Raw genomic sequence first — 26,364 nt, 5'->3', positions numbered from 1 at the left:
CAAAATTCGCCTTCTACTTGGGTTCCTGGAATCTGCTCATTTTCTTTTTCTCCTCCCCTCCCTCCCTGCTCCCCTGAGAATTTTTTTGACCAAGGAGTGAAAAAGAGATAGCGGGGGTTGGAGAAAGAGAGAGAGACATCAGCCGCACAGAAATCTGAGACCAGCCAGAGTTGCTGCACCAGGTTACCCACTATGGAGCAAGCTAGTTGGGTGCCTTCAGGCAGAAGACTTGCTGGTGGAGTAGGGAGCCTCCGGGCACTTATTGGTAGATCTAAAGAATTTTAAAACAGTTGTTCAAATAGACTAGAGGCCCAGGGGCTATGGGGCATGGATGAGAAGAAGCCATACCAACTAAAGAACTGTGTCCTGAGTTTCTGATCCTGAAATGTAACCTGCTACTTAATAAGCCCTGTCGTCATTAGTGTGGCCACTGGAACAAACAATGGAGTGTAACCCAGAAGAGTCCGGTGGGAGGGACAGTGGGTATCAGAAATGGTAAAGGCTTGGAGGATGGAGCTGTGTATTTGACCTCTGCCTCGTAGGCATCCTTTCAGGCTGATGCTGATTCTCTCCCTCATTATGGTAGAGGTGGTCAGGTGTCTCTGTCGCACCAGTTTTACACTCACCCCCACCCTTGGTGCCCACGGACCCATGCAGGAACAGAAACCTGACTCAGGACCCCTACTCGGTTCTTCTCAGGAGGCCCGGCGGAGGTCTGAGAAGTCTGTGAGCAGTCTACCAGGCAGCAGGGTCCCCTTGCTCACCAGGGGCTCAAGCCAGCTCCATCACTTCCCACTCCCACTCCTGACGCTCAAGCTGGGAATAGACTCGGTGCCCCCGCTCTGTGCCGCTCACTTCTCCCATCTTAATCCTCGAGTGCAGCTCTTACACAAGTACTACAAGGGGGTGGCTTTCACAAACAGATCTGGGTTTTCTCAGATTAGAGGACATGTCACCAGCTCCAGGGGCAGGCTTTCTGTGCCCCTTCTGGGGTAGGTCTTAGGCTCTCTTCAGCTTCTGCTCTCCTAGGTGAACACCCTGTGGCCTGGCACCAGCACTTTCCTCCCTCTGTTCTGCTGGCCTGCTCAGTTGGCTTCTTTCTATCTCAGAAGAGCGGGGTTTAAGGAAGACACTCCCTGGGTTATTACGAGTTGGGCTGCTAACCACAAGGTTAGTGGTTCAAACCCACCAGCTGCTCTGAGGGAGAAAGACAAGGCTTTTTACTCCCATGAAGTCTGTCTCAGAACCCCCCTGGAAGCTGAAGCTGGCCAGGTCTTTGAGAGTGGGATGAAGCAGTCCTGGGCCCCCAGACCAAGGTGGCCAGCAGATCCGCCCCATTCCCCCAGGACCTGGTCCCTCGAGGGTCTTGCAGTTTCCCAGGGGTACCCTGGGTGCTGCCTGGCCTCCCCACAGACAGCTCTTCAACCAGGCTGCCTGGGAGAATGGCCTAAAAACATCCGGGTGCCTGGCTGCACCCATCGTGGTGGCATAGCTGGGTGGTGCAGCTTCTGGAAGTTTCCGGGAGTGGTGCCAGTCTGTGAACCAGATTTAAAGGCACAGGCAGGCAGTTTGGCAAGGGCTCCTGCTCAGCTTGGAAATCAGGTGGCCGCTGTAGCCACCTCCCAGCCTCTCCTTTTGGCCTTGAGTGCTGTGTCTCATCCCCTGGCGAGTTACCCCCCACCCGAATATACACACTGTCCCTGCAGTTCAGATGTACCATCAGGAGGCGAGTGGCCCAGCTCTCAGATAAGGGCGGTGGGGGAGGAGTCCAGACAGGGAGGATGGAGTTCAAAACCCCAGCTATGTTCTTTCGGACCCTGAAATCCTAGGTCCACCACTTAACCTTCCGACCTTCCAGGGGGACCAATTTCCTCATATTAAAGTAGGGCTCCCCCCACACCTGTCCATCGTGTGTGTGGTACGTCCCATTGTGGTATGTTGTGGTGAAGTCTAAAGCAACCAAGGCACATGGGTTCTGTAGTTCTCCAGATGAAGATGAGGAAGGCAGGCCTAGTGAGCTACTTCTGAAAATGAGCCAAGATGCTCTGATGTGATGCTGGAAAGTATCCTGGGTTAGAGATGCACAGTTGCTGCCGCCGCCATAGACTGGGGCTCGCCTTAACAGTGGTGCAGAGCCCTGAAGTGGGTACCTGTGTTGTCCTGGTCACCAGGATTCAGAGTTCACTAGATGGCAGTTGGTAGCAGAGAAGGCACCACAGGAGGCTAACTCACTGCTGGGCGGGATTCTGAGACTGTAGCTCTTTATGGGAGTAGAAAGCCTCATCTTCCTTCTGAGGAATGCCTGGTGGTTTCGAACTGTTAACCTTGTGCTTAGCAGCCCAACATATAGCCTACTACAGGAGGTTGGGAAGAATTAAACAGGAGAAAGAACCCCTCCCACAGGGAATGGTTGTTGGCATGGTTACCTGGGAGTGGGCTCAAAGCTATTGTGCAGGAAAAAAAACTGTCCCCAGTGTTTTCCAAGCCCTGACCTTTCCAGAAGCCGGTTAGTCACCAAAGCTCCATGGGGCTCCTTCCCCAAGAAGAGGTCTCTAAACGTCAGTAACCAACTTCCATGTAGTTATAAATAAAATGCATTCATGGAGAACTCTATCACTACATTATAAAACATTCACAGAAAAAATCGATGCCTGAAAGGATCGAGATAGAAGCAAATTGAAGTCCTTATTTCCTTCTGGCAGCTCCAGAGTGGGTGCGCACCTCAGCAGGGACCAGGCTATGGGCCCCAGATCCCCGAGATGGTACCCAGCGGCCTGGTGTGTGGGCCCAGGCAGCGGCAGGCTCTTGGCTATGGCTCCACGGTGCTGGGGTAGCGGAATCTGCAGACTGGAACGGGACTTCTGTGTGGTCCGGGGCTGTGAGAATGTATCCCTGCTGGATGCCCCAGGGAGGATCCCAGCCAGGGGGACCTGGGGCCCGGGGAACCAGGGCACGGGAATCCTGGGCAGAAGGAGCGCGGGCGCGAGGCTCCTCCGGGGCGAGGGAACTCGGGCCCCGGAGAGTCTATGGGACCTGACTCAGAGAGCAGCCTTGACAGGTCCTCCACCAGATGCCACTTATCCTTGACTTGCTGCAGGGGAGCAAGCATGTGCATTGAGAGTTGGATTGAGGCTCAGGGCTAGGCCGAAGCCCCGCCCCCAGGAGGCGGCCCCTCCCACTAGCTGAGGTTTGTTTCCGCCCCACCCCTGTCACTCCAAAACCACATCCACGGAGAGGCATCTTGAGGCCACGCCCCGGAGCTGTCCATGCAAATTTTCATCCGTTCCCCCCACCCACACCACTCCCCCAAGCTGTGCCCTATCATCAGTCCCGCCCCTGCCCACAGGCCCCACCCCAGAGCTCAGCGCCAAGCTCCTCCCTCCAGACCACGCCTCCACACTGAGACCACGCCCCAAGAAGTTCTGCCCCACCCATGGACACTCACCCACAACAGCTGCTTCCGGAGCTCCTGGATGGCCTGGGCGTTGGCTTGGGACTGGGAGACGCAAGCGGTCAGGACAAGGCTTGGGGCAGACGTGGGAGCGAAGGTCATACAGCAGATCACAGGCGCCCTCCTTCCTTCCCGCCACCCCCCACCACGGTGTCTGCTGATAGGCCCCAAAGGGTCCCGTTTCATTTCTCCCAGGAGGTCCTCTCTCCTCTCATCAGGCCAGGTGGACCCCGGGAGGCTACCCAAAGATGGTTTAGGTGGATCCGCACCACATCCAGAAAGGAGGCCCCCTGATCCCTGGCAGGCACCTGAGCAGGAGGAGGAGCGGGAAGCTGAAGGCGTGGGAGCCGAGGTAGTGGAGTGTGCGCTGGCCGACCAGAGGGAGGCGGAGGGCCACCAGCTCCGGGACCACCTGCCAGGGGGCCGAGTAGGCGCCGAAGAGGCCGCAATCCCAGGAAGAATGGATGCTGGGGAGGGGACCAAGCGGAGGGAAGCATCAGGGCAGGAGCTTGCTCCGCCTACCGCACTCAGTACTCCTCTTGCCCATCCCAGACCCCACCCACCACCCTCCAGGCCACGCCCCCATCATGCTGAGTACTCCTCCTACCCATCCTAGGCCCCGCCCACTTCTCTGTAGCCTGGGCCCGCCCTTACCTGGTGATCACATAGCCCAGGGGCAGCACGGCCAGGAGCAGGCCCAGGAGGAGGACCAGCTGGAAGAAGAAGGTGGAGCTGGAGGCACGGAAGAGTCTCGGGGAAGTCCTGGAATTCCTCAGGAGAGTGTACTGGTGGGGCAGGCAGCAGCAGGGAGGCCATGAAGACTCCAAGCCAGAGATGTGGGTACCCCAGCTTTGCCCGACCGACCGACCCCTGTGCCCCGTCAGCTCCCTCCCAGACCCAGACCCTGCTGCCCCCAATGCTCACCTTCTTAATGTAGAAGGTGAGGAAGATGAAGATGGTGTTGAGCAGGGGCAGCAGCGGGCAGTAGAAGAGGCCCATCCAGGTGACTGTCTGCCCTGCCACGATGTCCAGCACATTTTTGGGGACCAGGAACTCCTCCCGGTCCAGCCAGGCCCAAAACCGGCCAGAGAGCCGATCTACCAGCAGCCTATAGAGGGAAAGTCCAGTGTGTGTGGACCACCTGAGCCTTGGCTGTGGCTCCTGCCACATGCCATGTCCCCTTGTGCCTCAGGGCGCCCCCCAAGGTTACCTGCGAGGCAGGGTGACCAGGAAAGTGAATGCCACCATGAGGAGGAAGTTGAAGATGCTGAGTTTGTAGAACTCCTCCCCGACAGAGTTCTCCCAGCACTGGGGTGGTGGTGGGGGCGTGGAATAGACGGGAGCAAAGGAAGAGGAGAGTCACCACTGATGGTGCAGGCCTCCCCCTCCCCACCCCCTGGGGGGCTTCCCAGAGAACAAGAAGATCTGGAGCAAGGCTGCTGCCCCCACAGCTCTACTGAGAGATGGACAGTGGCCCCCCAGAGGTGCTCTGTGGGGGAGCTGGGCCTGAAGCTGACTCAGGTGGGACAAAGAGACAGAGTGGGACAGAAGGGTAGGGCCCCAGAGTGGGACAGAAGGGTAGGGCCCAGCGGAGCCAGCCACCTGGTAATCACAGGCATTGTAGCCGTAGGACTTGCAGCTGGTTGTGTTGCGGCCCAAGCACAGCACGGTCTGGCCCAGCGAGAAGGAGAATATGCCCAGGCTGGTCAGCTTCAGCACCACACACCTGGAGGTGGGCGGCCACCATCAGTCCCTGTCTGCCCTCTCAGCCAAGGCTCCCAAAGTCTATTCCCCAGGACCCTGGCCTCCAAAGTTTCCTGTTTCGACATCAAATTTACAAGATACTGGCTGGGCTGGCTGGCCTCTCCCTACCCACCTTCTGGAGACCCACAGACTCACAAGTAGGGAGAGATCATAGCCCTCAAACTCCTGGGGGCGGTTCTATTCTGCACGGAAGGGTCCCATGACGCAGGACTGGCAGCCAATGGCCAGAAAGACATGTGCTTTTACGCAACTTATCGATGACATGAGATCATGATACCCCTGGTCCTTTACTGCCAGTTGACATCTGCACTCCCCCTCCCCCGCCCTGTGCACCCCATGGTGACCTCTGACCTCCTGCCTGGAGGGCCTAGTGAAGGCACAGCTGGGCCCTGTGGGTGAGGGGTGAGGTGCTGTTTTCAGTACAGAACTGGACCACCCAGGGAGTCCTCTTTGGAGGCTGCTCCTGCCCCAGGCCCGTGTTCTAGAAGAGTCTGCCTGCCTTGCCTCAGGTCTGGAGCTGAATGATAGGAGTTTCCCAGCTCTGGGGCCCCTGGGTACACACTCCTCCTCACACATCACCAGCCCTGCCCCTGCCCCCCCGCCCCCCCACCCAGGGCAGCACTGACTGACCAGATGAGGATGACGTTGACCTCTGTGTTGGGGGGCAAGTTCTCCAGCTGGACTAGAAACACAAAGAGCAGGGGGCCCAGGAAGTTGACCATGGCGATGACCCCAGGGGGCAGGTACTGAAGTAGTAGAAACAGCTCCTCCTGCAGAAGACACAGGGAAGGAAGGGGTGGAGGGGGTGTTTGAACAAGTGACTGGGTGTGAGGGATGAGCATGAATGGGAGAGTATGAGGGGGGAAGAGGGGGTGTGTGGACAGTGAGTGTCATCACGTGCATGAAGTGAATGTGTGAGCTTGTATGAGGCTGGGTGTGGACAAGTGAGTGGGAATGACCATGACTAGGAGTGTGTCTGGAGCATGTTCCTGGGTCAGGGGTCCCAGTGGCAGCACAACCGTCTGTGACAGGGACCCCCAGCTTGCCCTCCGGGTGGCGGAGGGCTGCAGGAAGTGAACAGAGTGGCCATACCTCTTTGTTGTCCTGCGAGTACTTGGTGGCCCAGAAGATGGCGCTGATGGCCCCAGCCACCAAGAGCCCAATGAGAAGGTTGATCCGCAGGTAGGTGAGCAGGTGGTAGGCCCTCTGGGCCCGGGTCTGCTGCTGCACCTGCTCAAAACGCCACTGCTCCTCCAGCTCCACCTGTTGTGGGTGAGGGCTTAGTCCAGCAGCATTCACCCCACTCACTCCCACCCTTTCCCACCCATGCACCGTCATACACATTCCCACGCACAGCACCAATAACCGTATCCCCATTCAAATACGGCAGCTCATTCTCATGCTCACACTGATTGACACAATTTCAGACTTACACATACTCATTTATTCATGCAACATTCACTCATGTAGCCGTGTTCACACGCACTACCTCTTCATGCCCTCTCACACACTCACCCCTTCATCACACTCGGTCATTTCACTTATGCATGCGTACACACGCCTGCACACACTCACATCCCCATATGCCCACTCCCACTCATTGATGCAAACTCGCTCACTTTCACCTGCATTCATGCATCCACATGCCCACGAGTGCACACTCACCCATTCCCGCCCTCTCACGTATTCACACGTACACACACGCAGTCACGCACTCTCAAACCCACTTGTTCACACACCTTAAACTCCTTGCTGATCTCATGCTTCTTGAGGAAGGCAGCCTCCGGCACATGGATGCAGAAGTCCCAGGAGGAAAAGACCTTGGTGCTGAGCGCCCTCCTGTGGCCCCTGCCCAGGAACGGCTTCTGCGGCAGCCCCTTCACCATCCTGCAGGGAGAGGCCAGGGGTCCCTAGGGAGAGGTCCCAGAGGTCCTTGGCGGGGAGCTGGTGATACAGGGACAGTAGGCCCTCCTCCTGAGGTCTGCAGAATTCAGACCCCAGAGCTCCCGATGAACAAGACCTTCAGGGGCCTTCCTGTCAACTTGGGGGCACCCTGCCTAGGGTGGGGTGACCAGGGAGGACCGCAGGAAGGGGAAGACCAGGCTTTGCCCTCACCGCCTCAGGGTCCCGCAGAAGCAGAGGAGCAGGCAGAAGAGCGGGCTGAGCAGGTAGGCCAGGCGGACACTGTATGCTGAGCTGGTCTCGGGCCCTGCACGGTAGGCCCCATAGAAGAGGAAGGTGTTGTTGAAGGCCTGCGGACCAGAGCTGGCTGTGAGCTTTGGACGGGTTCCACTTCGTGTGTTTTTATGTTAATATTAGCTCACCGCCTCCCACCATGATCCAGAAAGTGCCCCCTTGGGTGGAGGCTCAGAGAAGTTCGGCAGCTTTCCCAAGATAACAGCTTGGAGGACTCAGGTTAGGACTCAACTCTCAGAAGCCATACTGGCCACCACGCCATGGTTTCCAGTGCTGACAGGAGGACCAGGCACGAGCCGCACCCTGGACAATCTCCCCACCTTTGCCCCTTGTGTCCCGCTACCCCAGTCGGGCTCTGAGAGCCACCAGACATGCATGCATGCACTCCCTCTCTGGTCCACTAGAAGCTGCAAGGGCCCTGAAAGAGTGGGCATTTCCTGACTGGGAGTCACCAAAACCAGGGGCCCCAGGCCCTCCCAGGGCCGTGGCCAGAACCACTCACCCTGCCAGTCAAGATGTTCCAGAATTGGTTGTGGAATCTCTGAAGGCTGGCTGGGGGCTGGTCACTGCCAGGGCACTGGAGGGCTGTGGGGGAAGAGCAGGGGCCATTGGGAGGAGTCTCCAAGACCCCATGGGGCCTTGCCCCCTGCTAGCTCCATAATCCCAACCCCAGGAGGTCTGTGCTATATAAGCCATGGGCCCAGGAGAGTCATAGAGCTGGACTCAGGAAGGATGCTGGGGTGGGGACCGTGGACCACTCCCCAAGCCTCCCCCCCAGCTGCCCAACTCAGAGCCCTGGGCCACCTCCACTGGTAGGCGAGCTCTGAGCGCTCTCTCCTCTCCCGGACACCTGAGTCACACAAGGGGCACTCACTCAGGTTCAGGGCTGGCTCAGTGACAGGGGGATGCAGCCAGACCAGGGGGAGCAGCACAAAGCTGGCAGTCAGCAGGAAGGTCAGCAGGTTGAGCAGCAGCAGGAAGCGCAGGAAGGTGAAGTAGGACTGGATGCCGGTGCCAAAGAGGCCTAGGGGAGGGCAGCAGGGTGGCCAGGGAAGCACCGAGTCAGGCCCCAGGCTGACCGCTGCGTTCCCCAAAGAGAACTTGTGCGGCCGGGGTCATTGGAGCAGTACTGCGGGTGGCCACCAGGAGGTGCTGTCGCCCACTCATCCGTCCAGGCTGGAGGGCGGGAGGGGAGGCTGGGTGGATGGGAAGGAGAAGGTCAAGGGCAGGTGACAGGATGCCCTCCTTCTAGTGAGGGGCGTGGGGGCGGGTCCTACCCCCGATCTCATAGAGCGCCGCCTCCCAGAGCCCAAAGCCTCGGGCCAGCCGTTGCACGGAGTCCCGGAGGCGTCGTCTCTCTGTCTGTCGCTGGCTCTGCCACCGCTCCCAGCATGAGGGCTGCTCCCCTTCTGGCACTCGCAGCCGCCTGCCAGAGAGGTGGCAGTGACAGGGCGCCCAGAGTCACCCACCCACCGTGCCACTGAGGTTGTCACCCTGTGGCCTGGCACCCACCGTATGACACGCTTGTCCTCCATGGGGTAGGGTAGGGCGCGCACCGGTATCCTGGAGGCGCACAGCCGCTCCATCTCCTGCTCCCATAGCTCCGTGGGGCCAGGCTCCAGCTCCCCGGGGGGCCGCCCGGAGCCGCAGACCCCTGCCATTGCATCTGGGCATCCGAGCTGTGGCCTGGCCAGAAACGAAGGGGACTGGTCCTACTGAGTCTCACTGCAGCGCTCAGAGCCATAGGCTCCCCACCGTGAAAAGGGGAGAGAGGGAGGCAGACGAAGACTTGGGGCGCCACGTTCAAAGCCCAGGCCCGGGATTCGCCTGCTCCTTTCTCGGTTCCTCCCTCACCTGTGGCCACAGGCCCCAGGTCACTCCTAGGGGAGAGACCCTCCCTCGCTTGCCACGCGCTCAGCCCCCCTATGAGACGACCGCTTTGTCTCAAACCCATAGCCCAGAGCGTGGACAGCTCTGCAGGGGCCAGGATCCCCTCCGCCTGCGTCCTCAGTCCGGTCCCCAGGCAGGGGCCGCCTTGAAGCGAGTCGCTGCAGCTCCAGTTCCGGAAAGTGGTGACAGCGTCCCGGGCTGGCAGTCCCTCCATCCCCAACCCCCTCTTCCGAGTTCTTCCCTTGTGCCCCCCACCCTGCTCGCCCCGCACCCACTCACCCGAGCGCCCTGGGACCGAGCCCCTGCAGCCAGCCCCTCCTCTGGCCTATTCCCCCCACGCCGCGCGGGGCTGCTAGGGCGCCGACAGGGAGAGAGGAGGTGTCACATGACAGGAACCCCGGCCCCCCACCCCAGTTTCCTCCTCTCGAAACCTGCTGGGGCCCGCGGCGGCGGCGGCGGCACTTCCTGAGGCTCTTGGGGGCGCCCAGCGCTGGTGGGAGTCTGTGGTGGAGCCCTGCCCGCGGCGGTGCGGGTTTTGCACCCCTGCACTACGGCTGCGGGCTGGCAGAGGGGCCCCTAGCTGTGCTGGGGCGGCGAGACAGGAGCCCCCCGCCCGATCCCTTCAGTCCGGAGCCTGGGCCTGACCCGAGGGGCCTGACGGGGCGGGGCCGTGAGCGCCGGACTGCAGGGACCTGTCCCTTATCTGTCTGCAGCCGGTCGCTTGCTCCCGGTGGCTCTCCGCGATAGTGACAATGCTGGGTGGCCCTCTCACAGAAGCCCGCAGACGTTATTTCTCAACCTTCCGCCTGGGAGTAGCAGTTACCTCCACCACAGCCCTTTCCTGCAGACCTCTGCCTACAGCCCTTCCTCTAGGACCCTCCCCTCTTTACAGGGGGTCATGAGGGTGGTGGTGGTGTGGGTGTGTGTGATATTTCAGTGACCCCCTGCCTTCAGGCCTGGGCAGCTTCGACCCCTCCCCTATGCCAGGCCCACAGTGGTCCCCCTACCCAGCAGTCTGGGTCTCTCAGAGGAGGTGGCCCCTGTTATGTAAGGTCCTGAATAGCTGAGGTGTGATAGGGGGTGAGGGTGGGGGTGGAGAGAAGCTTGGGCAGACGTGGCACCAGGCACCTCCAGCCACAAACTTCCTGAACTCCCCCCTCCCTCCTTCCTCATCCCATCCCAGCTGACACCTGACAGCTGCCAAGGCCTCCCCTGGCCCACCCTCTTTCTCTGTCCTGCACCCTTCCTGTGCTCAGCCTGGACCTGCAGTGAGCTGAGAGCTGCTTACCTGCACCGGGAATGTTCCTCCCCTGGGGGCCTCCTGGGGACTTTCTCAAAGTCTAAGCTCCAAGCTACACCCAAGCTCTGGCCCAGGAACCTGGGAACCCTCTCAGCCTCAGTTTCCCCATCTGTGAAATGGAAGTGTTAGGTAGCTAGAGGCAGAAACCAGGGGTTGTCCTTCTATGTGGCAAGACCTCCCTCCTCCTCCCCACCCCTTTATAGGAAGTTGGAAGCCCATCAAGGCTAGAGGGCATGCACAAATTCAGGTCTTTGAGCCAGAAAGCCCGTGCACCTGGATTGACCCAATCTAGGCCAGGTGGGCTTACTTCAGCCAATAGAGTCAACTGGTACCATCTACCACGCCTCCTAGTAGAGGGCCCTGCAAGTCAGAACCTTTTTCCAGCTGCTCCTCGGGAGCTCAGGTGTCCACGTATGGGTGTGAAGTTCCCTGAGGAGGCCTCTGTGAAACCTGAAACTTCTACCCTTTATGAAAATTCACTTGGATCACAAACCAGGCTTCTTCTGGATTCTTTCTCATGGGAAGCCAAGGAATTTCCACCTGAAGAATCTAACAGAAACACCAGGGCCTGCCTCCCCCTTTGTGGGTGGTAGGAACACTCACTGCCTCTTGCCACACACACCACGCCCCTTTACCCCTTCTCTCCCGCCAACATAGGGCTGCTGGGCAGACTCCTTGGCCACCTGCTCCTCGGGAGAAAGGAGGCTGTATGCCCCCATAGAGATTCCCAGCCTGGAAACCTTACACAGGACGCCATGAGTCAGAACCACTCCATGAACTGGCTTGGGTTTGGGCTTCAGCCTAGTGTCGTCCGCAGCTTAGCTTGAAGAACTCTATTTTGTGGAAATTTCCAACCTGGCTGTCTCTCATCTCACCCTACATATAGCCTACAGACTCGGATCCACAAATACTCTGGCCAGATAAGCACCTCCGACGTGACCTGCTGACAGACCTTGACCCACCTGCTCCTGGATGTCCCTCTAACCCAGTGCACGTGGGCGGACCTGCCTGGAGAAGGACAGAGCAGCAGTGTCTCCATGTCTTGGTTCCTAAGACCATCAGAAATACACAGGTTGAGAACCGCTGCTCTAACCTTCCCAGTAGCCTGTCTGCCAGAAAGGCAAGGAATGTAGTCAATCTCGACAAACCCTGACTCATCCGAAGGTGTCCCCTTCCTGACCCCCTCCAACATCCTGCCTGCAAAGACTGTAGGGAAGGGCTGTTCCCTCCCGATCTAGCCCTGCTCTACCTACTGCACAAAGGTGCTCTGTGCCCTTGAAGAGGGGCAGTGGTTCCCCAGGCACTCGTTCCTCTCTGGCCCAGCCAGCTGAAGGAGAAGGCTGATTCTGCCGTTTTAAGAGTGGTGTGCTTTGATCTCGCTCTCGAATTACACTAGCGCCCAGGAAGTGCACCCGGTGCTCTAGACACACAGCAGAGACCACGCCCCCAGGGGGAGGGGGAGAGAACCCCATTAGCGCCGGGGGTGAGGACTGGCCTGTCAGTCCCTGACACTTGGGCAAAGTACTCAGAAACGGGGGACCCCAGGGCGGGGTACCGGACCAGACACCTGGCTTCCCTTACTCACTGGCCACCAGGTAAGTTGGGAAGAGGGGTGGGGACTGGCCTGAAGAAGCAGAGAGGCGGGTGCGGCCCAGCGAGAGACGGGGTCACGTGATGCCCAAGGCTGTCACCACGTGGACAGCGACAGGACTCTCCATCCCCCCAGACTGGGCTTGCAGTGGCCACAGGCCATCCCCTGGGTTGCTTTCTGCCACCATCCTGCTACCTTCCCCCAGGCCTCAGCTCCCAGCATCCCTTTCGGGGCACAGGTGTGTCGGTCCCAGGTGAGAGTCCCGGAAGGGAATGCTGGGATCACAAGGGGCGGCAGCCCTGGGACTTGGGCAACGTCCACCCGAATTCCTCCCTCCCTGACTCACACCTCCCTAGCCCCTGCGATCCCGGGACCCCCTGGGTGTGGGCAGAGCCCACTCAGGTATGTGGGGGTCTCCGCGGGGCTGCGAAGGTGGAGGCAGGAAGGAGAGGGCGGAACTATGGTTGCACCCTCGCCCCCAGCCCAGGCCCTCCCAGGCTGCAGGGGAGGAGGCGCGGCGCGGGCGTACGGGGCGGGCGTGGAGAAGGCGGGAGACTGGTTCCAGGGGCCACTGGGGAAGACTGGGCGGGTCTAGGCTCGCGGAATCTGCTGCCCCCTGGACTGGGCGGTGACTGCGGAGGGAGGTTCCAGGAAATGGTCCCCACCCGGCCCCTCCCTGGCCGGCTCAGGGCTCCGGAATGGCAAGCTGTGGCTGTCCTGGAGAGGAGCGGACCTGGCGGGTCCCAGCCGGGCCAGGAGAAGGAGTGTGGGTGAAGACTCCGCCTACAGATGTGAGGCTGTGGGGGTGGGCGCTTGGACCTGAGGCCTGCCCCCCCTGGGAGGAGCCAGCCGGCCCCTCCGCCTCTTTCCTCTCTGAGAGTCGAAGTGCCCACTGCTGGCCCCTGACACCCTCCCCCAAAGTGTGCTTGCTCTGCCCCCACCCCCTGGGAGAGGAGGAAGGGTGCTTATCGGGAGGCCTGGGCACCGTGTTGTCCCCAAGTGTCAGAGGGACCTGCTGTGTATGGGGACCTGAGCCTGGCCCCGGGAAGTTCCCTGCGGGTGGGGGTGGGGAGAGCAGAGACAGGGCAAGGCTGGACTGGGCCAGGCTCCCACTGGGCTCTTGGTGGGGACCATGTGATGACTGACCAGGACAAAGGCAGTCTGTTGTTAATGCCACTCCCTTCGTGTGATGGAGCGTGGGGGGTGAACTCCTGTGAACTGGAGGTTCTTGGTGGCCTGGCACAGATGGCAGGGACTGACCAAGGGTGGTGGTGGTGGTGGTGGTGGTGTGTGTGTGTGTGTGTGTGTGCACGCGCGCGCGCGCGAGCTGTGGGGGCTGGGTGGGACAGCTTGCTCTGGGCCCGGGGCCTCCTCTGGTACATGAAGCCTATGTGGGGCAGTTGGTTCCACCAGCAGACAGGCCTCAGAGCTGCCCTGACCCTTCTCTTGCCCTTTCTAAGAGGGCAGCGTCCCAGGGCGGCAGCGCCCTGGAAGCTACGGACGGACGTCCCACCCCTTCCCCTTTTCCCACGCACTGGAGACACCGATACGGAGGAAACAGAAGGGGACCTGAGATCCCCACACCCTTCCTTCCGGCCCCTTCTTTCCTCCAGGTCCAGGGGGCTTCCCCTGACCCACTGCGTCTCCAGCTCGAGGGCGGGGCCTCCTTAGGGCCACCCACCTGACCCTGCAGAGAGGCGGGCCTACAGCAGCCTGCGCTAGGAGAGGCCCCTCCCCGGGACCCAGGGGAGTGCGGGTCTGGGTGTTCCGTTTGGCCCGCTTTGTAACCAGACTGCTCCACTCCTCAGATGGACGGCGGGAGGCCCGGCCCATGCTCCGAACTGCCCTAGGTCTACGGGCCCCCCGTGTGGGACTTCAACATGGCCTTTGCCCTCGAGGTCCCTGAGACCCTAGAGGACTGGGGGTAAGAGCTCAGAGGCTTAGAGTGTGCCAGGTCCCCTCCCCTGCTGTCCTGGAACGCAGCAGGACTGAGCTGGGCCCCCTGACTCACACTCCGCTCCCTGCCCCCCTGCCGCAGCCAGGAGCCCAGCCCCTATGATGAGGAAGAGGTCCACCACTCCTTCCACCAGCTAATTCAGGAGCAGAGCCAGTGGGCTGGGGCCTCAGGGCCCGAGGAGGCGGGGCTGGAGCTGCAGGAGATCGGGCGGGGGACCAGCACTCCCGGGGCCCCAGGTGAGCAGGATGGAGGGAGGACTGGCCAGGATGGGGCGTGGGGACGTTGGCTGACTCGTGTGGACAAACCTCTTTTGCTGTTACAGGTGGGGACCAGCAGGTGACCCCGGGGCCCGGGGACACGCCCGGGTACAGCGCAGCCACCCTCCGCATCCTGGCCAGCATGCCCAGCCGCACCATCGGTGAGTGGTTGGGGACTCCGGCGGGCACCAGTCAGATCAGAGCCCAGAGGCCCGCCCCATCCTGTAACCCTCTCCAGCGGGCCCAGTGTAAAAATAGACTCCTGGGCTCAGGGCCCCGAACTCCCAGGGGAGGGGCTTGGGCAGCCGGTTCCTCTAGGAGAAGCGGGGTGGCCTGGGGCTCGAGGCACAGACCTCGGGAAGCCGGGCAGTCCGGCTCCCACCCTGATCACCCCCCACCCCCGCAGGCCGCAGCCGCGGAGCGATCATCTCGCAGTATTACAATCGCACAGTGCGGCTGCGGCGCCGAGCTAGCGGGCAACTGCCTCGGGGCGCCAGGCCTAGCCTCCGAGCGCGTGACTTGGAGCTGGACCCCACGGCCCGCGACGAGGAGGGTGAGTGAGTGCTGGCCAGGCCCGGAGCCCTCAGAGGGCGGCGGGGCAACCTCCCTCCGTACCCTGACCCCTGGGGTCACACTCAGTCTTCTGGGACTCACCCCCAAAGTACAGGGGACCCCGACTTATGATGGGGTTCTGACAAAAGTTAATATTCTTCCCCCCTATTTTCATTGTTCCTGACTTTACTCTCGGTATTTTCATAAATAAATCCTATCTTTGAACAAGGGAACATCCGGGAAAGCTAACTGCTGCAAGTTATAAGCACACCTTCAAGTTAATAAAGCAACATTGTATCCATTACAAACACCCAGCACAGTAACCGCGAGGCAACATTGCATCATGTACTTCCTAGCCACAACAAGTTTTGTATCCAAAAACCCAACAGCCAGTGAAACTCACAGTCCAGTCCTGTGGGAGGTTTATATACTTGAATGGGTCCTAAGTGGGATCTGTTTATAGCAGGGGGCTTTAAGAAATTCCTGGGAAAATTCCATTATCTTTTCATATTTTTTGAAGCACCTTCATTTGCCCTGGTGGTATAGTGGGTAATGTGTTGGCCTGCTAACAGCAAGTTCAGCAGTTCGAAACCACCAGCCCTCTCAGAGGGCGAAAGATGAGGCTGTCTACTCCTGAAAAGAGTTTACAGCCTCAGAAACCCACAGGGCCAGTTCTACCCTATCCTACAGGGTCACTGTGAGTCAGGATTGACTTGATGCCAGCGGGTTTGGGTTTTGGTTTTCATATGTCGAAATTTTGGGTGGGAGACAGGTGGGTCAGGACAGGGATGGGATTTGGCCTGGACGTGGTGGGAGGAAGGTTTGGGGGTTGTGAGGCCCTGTCCTGCGTCTGCAGAGAAGCGCAGTCTGCTGATCAGGGAGCTGCGGGGCCTGACTGGGGTTCAGCAGGACCAGATGCTTAGAGGGATGCCCCTGAGCCTGGCCGAGAAGCGCTGTCTGAGGTCAGTGTATGCAATGTGGTGGGGCAGTGGGAGGGCTTGTTAGGCCCCTTTTTCCTTAAGGCACCCTGGCTGTTTGTGCCCACAGAGAGGAGAGCCGGATCCCTAGGGGGACTCCGAGGGGCAAGGTGGACGGGCGTGGCATCTGGTCCTGCTGCAGCCAGCTCAAGTATGGCTGTGTCCTGGTAGGAGCCTTGGGGTGCTGGGCTGGGTGGCTTCCATCTGGCATGGGGTGAGGGCAGTAGTGGGGCTGGGATATTCTGTTGTTTGCCCTTATCCTTCCTCCATGGCTCCCCTAGTCGGGGTCTCCCCACCTGGGACTGCCCCCTGCCGTGGTCTCTGGGCCCTCCCCTCAGGACCTCTCTGCCCCTGCTGTGCCCACAGGCCATGCACAGCCTTTGGTTGTGGCTGTTGGGGCAGCTGCCTGCCCTGAAACCCTGGCACTACGCCCTGAAGCGGATCGGGGGCCAGTTTGGCTCCAGTGTCCTCTCCTACTTCCTCTTCCTGAAGACCCTGCTGGCCTTCAATGCCCTCCTGCTGCTACCCCTGCTGGCCTTCATTGTGGGTGTGGGGGCAGCCTTCCCACCAAAGGAGCTGCCCCACCCCGCCCCCACCTTCACTGGGCTGGAGCTCCTTACTGGAGGGGTGAGTGCTGGCCAACCCCGCCCCCCCAGGGAGGCCAGGGTGGCGAGTCCTCCACCCAGAGCTGGCCCCTCCAGCAGCTGCTAGGCCTCTGCCAAGGGGGTAGGACCGGAGGAGAAGGAGCCCTGACCTGCAGGTCCCTCGGCAGGGCTATTTCACCGGCACCGTCATGTACTACGGGTACTACAGCAATGCCACGTTGAACGAGCCATGTGTCTCGCCACTAGACGGCAGCGAGTGCACCCCTGAGGCCGGCGGGCTGCCCTATAGCATGCCCCTTGCTTACCTCTTCACCATCGGGGCGGCCTTCTTTATCACCTGCATCACCCTTGTGTACAGGTACCAGTCCTCCGTCACGTGGCCCGCCTCTGAATACCGCCCCTTCGTCCCCTTACCTACCCACCTGCCTGTTGCCCATCCATCCACCTCTGTCCGGCAGTCCACTCACTTCCCCCAGCCCCCTCCCTTAATCCATCTGCATCATTCATGATCTATCCATCCATTTGTCCACCAATCACCCGTCTATCAATTCATTCCTGAATCTTTCATCCATCTGTCAATCCATCAACCCATCCCATTCATCCATCTATATCCACCACCCATCCACGCATCTAGTGATCCAGCTATCATACATCCATCTACATCCACACACTATCTACCAATCCCTTCATCCTACCATCAAATGTCCACCTGTATCCACCCATTACTCATCTATCCATTTATTCATCGAGTCATCCAATAAGCCTATCCATCCATCAACTCATCTGTTCTCTTACCCATTCATCACCTGTCCCTTTCACCCATCCACATTCAGCCGTTACCTGTCCATCAATTTATAATTCATCCATCCATCCATCCATCTATGTCCATGTATTATCTATTCATCCATTTATTTTTTAATGATTATTTGAATTATCCACCCACCCATCAATCTGTCCATCCATCCATCCATCCATCCATCCATCCATCCATCCATCCATCCATCCATATATTGATCCATTGATCTAGCCATTTATTTATTGGTCAATCTATCCATCCATCAGTCCATTGGTTAGTCCATTATTCCCTCCCCTAGTCCTCCTACAAATGTCCCCAGTCCCCAGATCCAGGCAGGTCAATAAAGGCACTTGTGCCAGTCCTCCAGCAGCTGCCTAGGGAAGAAGACAGGCCAGTGAGCAGACCAGAGCGTTTTCCCGAGTGTTAGGGAAGCAGGGGGGTGGAGGGCGGGGTAGGGGTGGGGGTGAGGGCTGCTGGTAAAAGAATGGGCAGAGAAGAAGGGAGCAGGCACTGGGCAGTGGAAAGGCTTTTGGTGAGTCCTGTCTGTCCTCTCCGGGCCCGTGTGATGGAACCACACAGAGTAGCTCTAGAGAGCCCAGCAGTGGCCCACACCGGGCCCTGAGCGCCTATACTCAGGGGTTGGGGGCCCCCGGGGGTGGGAGGTAGGGCTCAGCTCTAGGCCCTGGCCTGTTGGTCATTGTCCTGGTCCTGTGCTCACCCATCTGCTGGCTCTGCCTCCTGCCCCAGCATGTCCCGCTCTTTTGGGGAGAGCTACCGGGTGGATAGCAACTCGGCCGTCCATGCTATCACCATCTTCTGCTCCTGGGACTATAAGGTGACCCAGAAGTGGGCCTCCCGCCTGCAGCAGGACAACCTCCGGACCCAGCTGAAGGTGGGCAGCTGGGAAAGGCCAAGGGTCACTGGCTCCTCCCCCCAAACGCAGCCCCCACAGCCCAAGGGGGTTCTCTCGGCCAGATACGGGCAGGGTGTGCACCACCCCTTCACCCACTCCACCCCACCCCCGCTGGTGAGGAAGGGCAGGTGCCCCAACCTTCTGACATCTGAGACCCTCCTGTGTCCCTCTCAACCCTCCCAGTGTGTGTGTGTGGGGGGGGGGGCGGGGGGGAGCTCTGTGGCCTCCCAGCCGTGCTCTAGGGTGGGCAGACTGGTCTTTGCCTGGGGGGCGGGGGTTGCCGGGACAGTGTGCCCCCCTCCCTGTGTCTCATGTATGTGTCTCTCTCTGTGTCAGTGTGTCCCCCAGGCCCCGTGTGCAACTCCCTGTGTGTCCCCCATGTGTGTCCCCTATGCATCTACGTGTGCTTGCCCCCCCCTGATGATACCTGCCCTCCAGGAGCTGCTGGCTGAGTGGCAGATGCGACAGGACCCCCAGAGACTGTGTGCCCGTGTGCGGTGGGGGGCCCTGCTGGCCTGCGTCTGGCTGCTGTGCCTGGGGATCACACTGGCCTGTGCCCTGGCAGTCTACACTTTCTCAGAATTCATTATCCAGGTGGGAGAGGGGGAGGGGAGGAGACTGGAGTCTTCTGACCTCTACTGAACTTGCTGGGTGAGGAGGTGGGGGGCTGGTGGCTAGAACCTGGGTCCTGGGTTAGACCCTAGTCCCAGTGGCCCCATCCAGGACCTGAAGCCCAGCAGCCTTGGCCCTTGTTGAGGGCCCCTCCCCCTTTCTGTCCTTTGTTTTTTGTTTCCATGAACTTGGATGCTCTCACCCTGCCCCCATCCAGCTTCCCATGCGGTTTAAACTTGAGGCCTTGGGCTTGGGGTGCTGGGCCTTTCCGGGAAGGGGAAGAAGGTGTTATACCCTCTCTGCCACGCCCCCTGCAGTAACCCTCTCCCTCCCCCTCCTCTGGCAGAGGCCTGCAGCCTACAGCCAGGAGGTGGCATTGCTGGCCCTGCCCCTGGTGGTGAGCCTTGTCAACCTGCTGGCCCCCTACCTGTTCCGCGTGCTGGCTTCCCTGGAGAGGCACCAGTCCCCCATGCTGGAGGTCTTGGTGGCTGTCTGCAGGTGTGGAAGCAGGGCCCAGACCTGGGGGTGGCCTTTTGGGGTCTCCTTAGCATCCTGCTCCTCTCCTACAGTCTCTGCATCCTGCCCCTCCCCATCCCAGGAACCTTATCTTCAAAATGATCATCCTGGGCATCCTGTGCTACCATTGGCTGGGCCGCAGGGTTCGCATCCTCCAGGGCCAGGTGAGGGGCCAGGTGAGGGGCCAGGTGAGGGGGCCAGGTGAGGGGCCAGGTGAGGGGGCCAGGTGAGGGGGCCAGGTAAGGGGCCAGGTGAAGGAAGGCCGTGGGTGGTTGTCCTAGGGGACCAGGTGAAGGGCCCAGGGATAGGTGTCCTGTAGCGCCAGGTCAGGGGCCAGCCCCTTGGTCCAGAAGGAGGTTTGAGAGGCTGGTTGATTGTGACCCCCGGGCAGCAGGTGGGGGACCCGGGTGGGCGGTGGGTCTGGGCTAAGGGCTGGTCTGTTGTTTCAGTGCTGGGAGGACTTTGTGGGTCAGGAGCTGTACCGCTTTGTGGTCATGGACTTTGTCTTCATCTTGGTGGACTCACTCTTCGGGGAGCTGGTGTTGCGGTGAGAATGCAGTGGGGGGGGGCAGGGCTGGAGAATAGGGAGGGGTTGAGGGGGCAGGACTGCTCAGGCCCGCCCCTTGCAGGTGGTGTGCAACGCTCCCCCATCCCCCTATCCCACCTCCTCATCTCACCCCTCATCCCACCCCTACCCCCTATCTTCCTCCCCCCCCCCACCCTTGCAGGCCCTCACCTAGGAAGGCTTAAAAAAAAACACAAAAAAACAAACCCACTTACAGTGACCTGAGAGGACAGAGTGGAAGGGGCCCTACGGGTTTCCAAAACGAACTTTATGGATCCCTGGTCAAAACATGTGGGGGAAAAAAAAATAATAAAACTCTGCTTGCTTCCTGTGAGACAAAAAAAAAAAAAACGTGGGGGAGGGGTGTCGCTAAGAGTCAGCATTGACTCAGTGCCAGTGAATTCACTTTTTATGGGTGTAGACTGCCCTTTGGTTTTCCCATGGTTTTGAACCACTGGCCTAGTACATGACAGCCCAACTTGTAACCACGACCCTACCGTGGTTCCTTTGGGAAGGTCTCAGCCCTGGGGAAAGCAGGGCTCTGTTCTCCCCAGCCAGGACCCCAAATCGCCCCCACCTGCTTGGGAGTGGATCCCTCCATCTGGGAAAACGCCCACCAGACAGGACGGCGTAGGCTGGGGAAGGAAGGCAGTTTGAGAACGCCTCCCACTGGCCGTTACTGCAGTTCTCTTAAGCACAGACACACATGTGATTGTGGTACATACACATATCTACACACATATATATGACTGTGGTAAAACTCTATGACGCACATTTTCCACTTAGCAAGCATGTTGATATGCACCTTCGGAAGCTGTTTTGTTCAAAGGAAAGAAGTAGGCGGTGAGAGTCCAGATGAGGCTCTCTGGTCCTGTGGGTCTGCCCCCACCCCCCCACTACCCGCTAGGCCCCTCTTTATTTCCTGCTCTGCTCTCTGAGAACCTTTGGCTTTGGTAGTAATAGTGAAAACGATTTTTTTTAAAGACAATTTTTGAGAGCAGTTTCAGGCTTACAGCAAAACAGCAGAAAGTGCAAAATCTCCTTACACTGTACCCCCCCCCCACCATTCCTCCTATATTGAAACAGTGTTACCAACTAGAACCCTCCCCGCCCTCTGCAAACCAGGATCAAAATCCCAGCCATTGCCATCGGTCAGTTCTGACTTGACTAAGTCCCCCTCCCTCTAGGGGTTGGGGATATGCGTGTTTAAACAAGGGGCCTTCAAAAAAGTTTGTGGGGCCATTCTATCATATTTGCATGCTGTTTTCCACGAAGCCCTCCCCACGTAGTGTTTCAGACGTGGCGTGTTTTCCAAACCAGACCAGACCGACCCAGTGGGGCAAGGACCCCAACCCACTTCCCATTCTCCTTGGTGACTGCCTCTGCCTTGGGCGGGGGTGGGGGGAAGCTCTGCCTGGGGGTCCCGGCTGACCCTGGGGGATGCCTCTGCCCAGGCTGGTGTCTGAGAAGAAGATGAAGAGGCAGCGGAAGCCCGAGTTCGACATCGCCCGGAATGTTCTGGAACTGATCTACGGGCAGACTCTGACTTGGTAGGCTCACCAGGTGGCAAGCCCTACCAGTACCTCTAGGTTCTGGACGACCTCTAGGTTCTGGAGGATGTCCCGGCAAGGGGGCCAGGCCTTTGGTCTCCAGTCCAGCCTGGTCTGGGAGTGGATGGGGAGGGGCCGGGCCAATTACTCCAACCTTGAGCTGTGGGGGGTGTGTGTGTGGGGGGTGGGGTGGGGCCCAGGCCTCGGCAGGCCTCTGACCCAGTCTCTCCTGCCCCTCATCCCCTTAGGCTGGGCGTCCTCTTCTCGCCCCTCCTCCCTGCTGTGCAGATCTTAAAGCTCCTATTGCTCTTCTACATCAAGAAGGTGAGGGGGGGGCATGCCCCCCTTGAGAGCACCCGCTGGCAGCCAGGGCACCCTGTATCTGTGCCCTGGCCACAGTCATCTGACCCCCAAGGCTGGGCAGAATCCTGCTAGTGACATGTGCCGGGTCAGGGATGGGGTCCTGGGAAGTTGCGCTGATCCTCTATCCTTGTTGAGGGTCCCCACTAGTTGACAACTTGGGTCTGTGTCCCCAGCTGGCCTGAGCAAGGCACTCTCTCTGACCTGGGTCCCTGTCTGCGCCTTGGGCAGGATTCTCAGAGGAGGGGTGGAGGGGGCTGGCAGGGAGGCACTCACAAGTAACCTTGGACGGCCCACTCCCCATGTGCCTCAGTCTCCCTTCTGGTGTGTGTGTCCCGGATCTGGGCTCTACCTGGAAGGACACCCCCCTTCCCTCCAGCTTTTTCCCTCTCATGTCACCCACCCCAGGCAGGGTGCGGGGCGGGCACCAGTGGCAGCCCCAGTGTGAGTGTGGCCTCTGTCCCCAGACCAGTCTGATGGCCAACTGCCAGGCGCCGCGGCGGCCATGGCTGGCCGCGCGCATGAGCACCATCTTCGCCACCCTGCTCTGCTTCCCCGCCTTCCTGGGTGCTGCCATCTTCCTCTGCTACGTTGTCTGGCAGTGAGTGCTCCTGTGCCGGCCTGCTAGTGGGTGGGAGGGTGAGGGCAGTGTGGGGGGTAGTGTCCTGGGTGGGAGCCCAGAGGGGCCCTCGCCAGCTTAGGGTCTCCCCGCCCTGCAGGGTGAGGCCGTCCAGCAGGTGCGGCCCCTTCCAGGGTCTGGACACTATGTACGAGGCGGGCAAGGTGTGGGTGCTGCGACTGGAGCGTGCGGGGCCCCGGCTCTCGTGGCTACCCTGGCTCTACCGCTACCTGCTGGAGAACACCTTTATCATCTTCCTGCTGTCCGCCCTGCTGCTGTGAGTGCCGGCGGGGGAGGGGGAGTGATGGGGGGGCTGCACAGGTGGGCTCTACTCCCTGAAGGCCTACCTGCACCCCCGTGACTCCCTCCTACCCTTCTGCCTGCAGCGCTGTCATCTACCTCAACATCCAGGTGGTGAAGGGTCAGAGGGAGGTGATCTGCCTTCTCAAGGAGCAGATCAGTAATGTGAGTGTCCTTTCTGAAGCCCACCCGGGTCCAGGTCCGGGGCCGCCCCCGGGGCGCCTATGGGAGGAGCTGCGGGCAGGGCTGCCCAGGGCACTCTGCGCTGCGCAGTTGGAAAAGCTGGCCCTAGTCCTGGCCCGTTCAGTGCCCCCGTGTTATAAACGAGCCCAGTTCGAGAGCGCCAGGATAGAAAGAGATGTCCAGTGAGTAAGGAGACCAGATGGGAGTTCTCTACTCCGCGTGTCACTCTCCCCTCCAGTGCACACACTCACTGGGCTGGGAAGCCAGAGGGTGACCTGCCTGTTACCCTGCATCCCCATATTACATGTTACTTGCTGACCTGCTCACGCACCCCACCCAGGCCACATGCAGGCTGCCTATAGCCGCAGACTTCCGGGGGCCTTGGACGTCACTGCCCTTGACACCACCTTTTCCTTTGCCCAGTATTTTTTTTCTGTGTACTTGATGTCCGCCCCTATATTGGGCAGACTGGGTGCTTGGGCCTTGGCTGTGTGTTCTCAGTGTCCTCCTGTCCAGGCTGCCATGCGCCCCTGCTGCTCTGCGCACCCAGGCCCTGGCCTGCCAAGGGTTGCGGGTGGTCTGCAGGTGGGGTCACAGGGAACCTGCCTGCCTGTAGCAGTGGGGTGGGGATCCACCCAGACCTTGGGGGTGTACACTCCAGAGGCAGTGCTCAGAGCAGACAGACTCTGGGGTCTGGGCCAGGTGGGGCCAGGGGTACACCCCCTCCCACTGAGTCGACTGGGCCTTGTGGTGGGCAGTGAGCATCCAAGGCCGATTCCCCACCCCATGGCTTGATCTCTAGCCTGGCTTGCCTGGGCTTGGGCTGTCCAGCATCAGCTCCTGGGGTGGGCTGATCCAGGGGTACACAGGACTCCGCTCTTGGTTGTCTAAAGGTGGCTAGGAGAAATGGTGCTTCCGAGAGGCCTCCCTGCCCCGACTTCACTGCTGCTCATTTGGTGCTTATCAGGTCCCAGGCCTATGCTACGTGCTATCCTAGAGCCTCGGGGGGAAGGACATTTCTGTTCCCCTTTACCAAGACTGAGGGCAGAGAGGAGGTAACTTAGCTAGTGAGTGGCAGGGCCAGTGGGCTCCAGTGGGGGCTGGCTCGGCAGGGTCCACACCATCTTGGGTGGCAAATCAATTTTCCCTCTTCACCTGGTCCGCTAGGTAACTCAGTCACATAATGCATTTCCTTGCACACGAGACGTCAATAGCAGGCCCACAGATATGACACCCACAGGAAGCTAACGTGCGAGGGGGGAAATGGGTTTGAGGCAACCGTGTCAGGTGGGCGTTAGTGGCAGATCCTTCCCAGGTTACCTTGTTTTGAGGCTTCTCTCAATTTTCTGTGTGTGGGGTGCAGAAGGAACCCTGGTGGCACAGTGATTACGAGTTGGGCTGCCAACCAAAAGGAAGAAGTTTGAAACCACCAACTGCTCTGCAGGACCTAGAAGGGGCTTGCCCACAGGGATAGTCCTAGTGTCCTGCGGGCTCTATGCCAGTTCGAGTTTGTGTTGGGGCCTGCCCACTACAGCCTGGCCAGGGCAGCGCTGTGTGGACAGGTGGCCTGGCCTGCTTTCTTACGCTTCCCGCTCTGGCTTTCCAGGAGGGCGACGACAAGATCTTCCTAATCAACAAGATCCACTCTGTCTATGACAAGAAGGAGCAGAGCAGGGGAGGGCCTGCAGGGTCCAGCAGGCAGGCCCAGGCCTCAAGCACGCCTGAGGACCCTGAGGCTGGGCGTCCGTTCTTGCACCGGTGATGTCCACCCCACGGGGCTGCCACCATTTTTGGATGTGCCCGCTTCCTCTGCTTCAAGACTCGGCAGGGAACAAGCCTAAGGAAGCTGCTCCTCTTTGCCTCTGCACCCAGGTTGGGCCTCGGCCATCCCGCCCTCCCGGCCCCCTGCTTCCCCCCCCACCCCAGGTTTCCAGGGGACATCAAGTTCTCTCCCAAGTCAGGCTGGGCTGTTTCCTTTCCCAGTATGCTGGCGGGAGGGGCACCGAGCCACAGGGCACCCACCCAGCTCCCGAATCCACTGGAGGCTCTGTAGCAGAGACACTGCCCCGTAAGGCCTCACCCCCGTTCCCGTGTTGCCTTTTGCACACCCAGGATGCCAGGTGAAGCCCCATCCTGAGTCTATACTGCAGCCCCCTTTATGTCCGGTCCCCAGGGGCTGCAACCCGAGGTCCTCATGGTTCCTCAGTCTGCTGGAATTCTATTTATTCATATTAAAAGTTGTTTTGCAAACCAGGCTGGGCCTGTTTCCAGGGAGGCTGGGCCTGACCCAGGCCTGCCAGCTGCACGCTGGTGTAGTGGCCCCAGTGCCCAGCCTCCTGCACCACCTGAAAGCTGAGGTCTTGAGTGTCTCATGTGTCCCCTCCAGGGTCTACCCTTCTGTCCATGGAGATGCTAGGCCCAGTTGCTCCCAGTTCCTGTTGGCTCTGGCTTAGTGTGCCCCCTGCTGGTCAGGTCCCAGGTGGCAGGGACAGGACCTCTGACTGACTTGATGCCTGGGGAGGAAGCCAGTCTAATTGAGTGGCTGGAGGTGGGTCTGGTTAGCCATTATGGGGGTAGGATGGGCTGTTCCAGTGCTCAGCCAGCCAGCCTGCCTTCGAGTGTCTTGGTGGAGGGGCAGCTGGGGATCCAGTGTGATCAGCCAGGCAGGGTGGTGGCCAACCTGGAGGACAATTAGTGTCCCCATGCCTTCCAGGGGACCATGCCATGTGCAAGCCACTAGCTGGCATGTACCTGGCGCTCACCTGTGCCCATTACACACAGCTTTCTGGGTCAGGGCAGGCAGTCATGTCTGACGGTAACCCAGGCCCTGGATTCTGGCTTAGCTATGATTGAGTATGCAGCACAACCCCAGGTTCTGGTTTGAGGTAGCGGCTGGGAACTGCTAGGCCCTGGTCTGATGTCACAAATGTCATCCAGGGCTGCCCTCTAGCCCACGGTGGCCCTGAAGCTGTTCCATTTCTCCTCTGGAGTGGTTCCTGTGTGGTCTTACCAGGGCATTGGCGCCTAGCAACTCCGCCATTCCCAGGATCTTCCTGGTGCTGCCCAAATTGAGCAGACCTGTCTGGAGCTGCTTGCTGCTGGGACCATACTGCCCCCTTTCTGAGTTTCCTCCTCCAGTTTCTGCTTTTCAGCCCCGTTGCCTGCTGAGCGCTCCCCTTCCAGCAAAGGTGGGTGGGAGCAGCTCAGTGTCACATGGAAGGAACTCTGCTCACGGGGAGGCCCGCGGATCTCCAGGGCTGCTGTGAGCGCACCTTGTCCTGGTCGCCAGGCGCAGAGCTTGGTTCTTGGTGATGAGTGAGGCATATGTGCTAATGGCAAGCTGCCTCCCCAGAGACAGCACTCCAGGTCCAAGGGCCCCCAGCGAGCGAGGGAGGGAGCCAGCGTTGCAG

General features: G+C 59.8%; 2 protein-coding genes across 6 annotated transcripts; one reads left to right on the top strand and one right to left on the bottom strand.

Moving 5' to 3' along the window:
• Nucleotides 1-2,356: 2,356 nt before the first annotated feature.
• TMC8 (transmembrane channel like 8) lies at nt 2,357-9,072 on the bottom strand. Its single transcript, XM_075559701.1, has 15 exons — nt 8,924-9,072; nt 8,689-8,837; nt 8,286-8,435; nt 7,914-7,996; nt 7,331-7,467; nt 6,955-7,102; nt 6,308-6,478; nt 5,846-5,985; nt 5,054-5,177; nt 4,662-4,759; nt 4,376-4,559; nt 4,106-4,236; nt 3,760-3,918; nt 3,446-3,524; nt 2,357-3,091 (listed from the first exon to the last, which is right to left on the bottom strand). Exons 1-15 carry the CDS (start codon nt 9,070-9,072, stop codon nt 2,810-2,812), a joined length of 2,184 nt encoding a protein of 727 aa, XP_075415816.1. The 3' UTR covers nt 2,357-2,809.
• A 2,787-nt stretch (nt 9,073-11,859) lies between these two features.
• Nucleotides 11,860-25,207, top strand: TMC6 (transmembrane channel like 6). 5 transcript variants are annotated; one of them, XM_075562282.1, is made up of 20 exons: nt 11,860-12,196; nt 14,001-14,116; nt 14,231-14,385; nt 14,472-14,567; nt 14,813-14,959; nt 15,815-15,920; nt 16,006-16,102; nt 16,302-16,562; nt 16,708-16,898; nt 18,084-18,228; nt 18,688-18,843; nt 19,208-19,359; nt 19,460-19,553; nt 19,827-19,924; nt 21,397-21,492; nt 21,741-21,816; nt 22,320-22,453; nt 22,572-22,748; nt 22,858-22,936; nt 24,561-25,207. In XM_075562282.1, exons 2-20 carry the CDS (start codon nt 14,073-14,075, stop codon nt 24,714-24,716), a joined length of 2,460 nt encoding a protein of 819 aa, XP_075418397.1. In that variant the 5' UTR covers nt 11,860-12,196; nt 14,001-14,072; the 3' UTR covers nt 24,717-25,207. The 5 variants fall into 5 exon arrangements, with proteins under 5 accessions (XP_075418397.1, XP_075418400.1, XP_075418399.1 ...); XM_075562285.1 differs by having other exon boundaries at nt 11,867-12,196; nt 19,460-19,541; XM_075562284.1 differs by lacking the exon at nt 11,860-12,196 and adding an exon at nt 12,300-12,445.
• Nucleotides 25,208-26,364: the final 1,157 nt, after the last annotated feature.

The sequence above is a fragment of the Tenrec ecaudatus genome, chromosome 10 (genome assembly GCF_050624435.1).
Source record: "Tenrec ecaudatus isolate mTenEca1 chromosome 10, mTenEca1.hap1, whole genome shotgun sequence".
Lineage (NCBI taxonomy): Eukaryota > Metazoa > Chordata > Mammalia > Afrosoricida > Tenrecidae > Tenrec > Tenrec ecaudatus.
The sequence above is the reverse complement of the archived record's forward strand: the minus strand, read 5'-3'. Positions and strand labels throughout refer to the sequence as shown.

Bases quoted from the DNA above. Each gene is read 5' to 3' on its own strand.
- TMC8 (XM_075559701.1), bottom strand. From the start codon at position 9,072: ATGGCAGGGGTCTGCGGCTCCGGGCGGCCCCCCGGGGAGCTGGAGCCT. The intron at 8,838-8,923 runs GTGGGTGCCAGG...CCTCTCTGGCAG, and splicing joins GAGGACAAGCGTGTCATACG to GCGGCTGCGAGTGCCAGAAG. The intron at 7,997-8,285 runs GTGAGTGCCCCT...CTTCCCCCACAG, and splicing joins TGAGCCAGCCCTGAACCTGA to CCCTCCAGTGCCCTGGCAGT.
- TMC6 (XM_075562282.1), top strand. From the start codon at position 14,073: ATGGCCTTTGCCCTCGAGGTCCCTGAGACCCTAGAGGACTGGGG. The intron at 14,117-14,230 runs GTAAGAGCTCAG...CCCCTGCCGCAG, and splicing joins GAGACCCTAGAGGACTGGGG to CCAGGAGCCCAGCCCCTATG. The intron at 21,493-21,740 runs GTAGGCTCACCA...TCATCCCCTTAG, and splicing joins TACGGGCAGACTCTGACTTG to GCTGGGCGTCCTCTTCTCGC.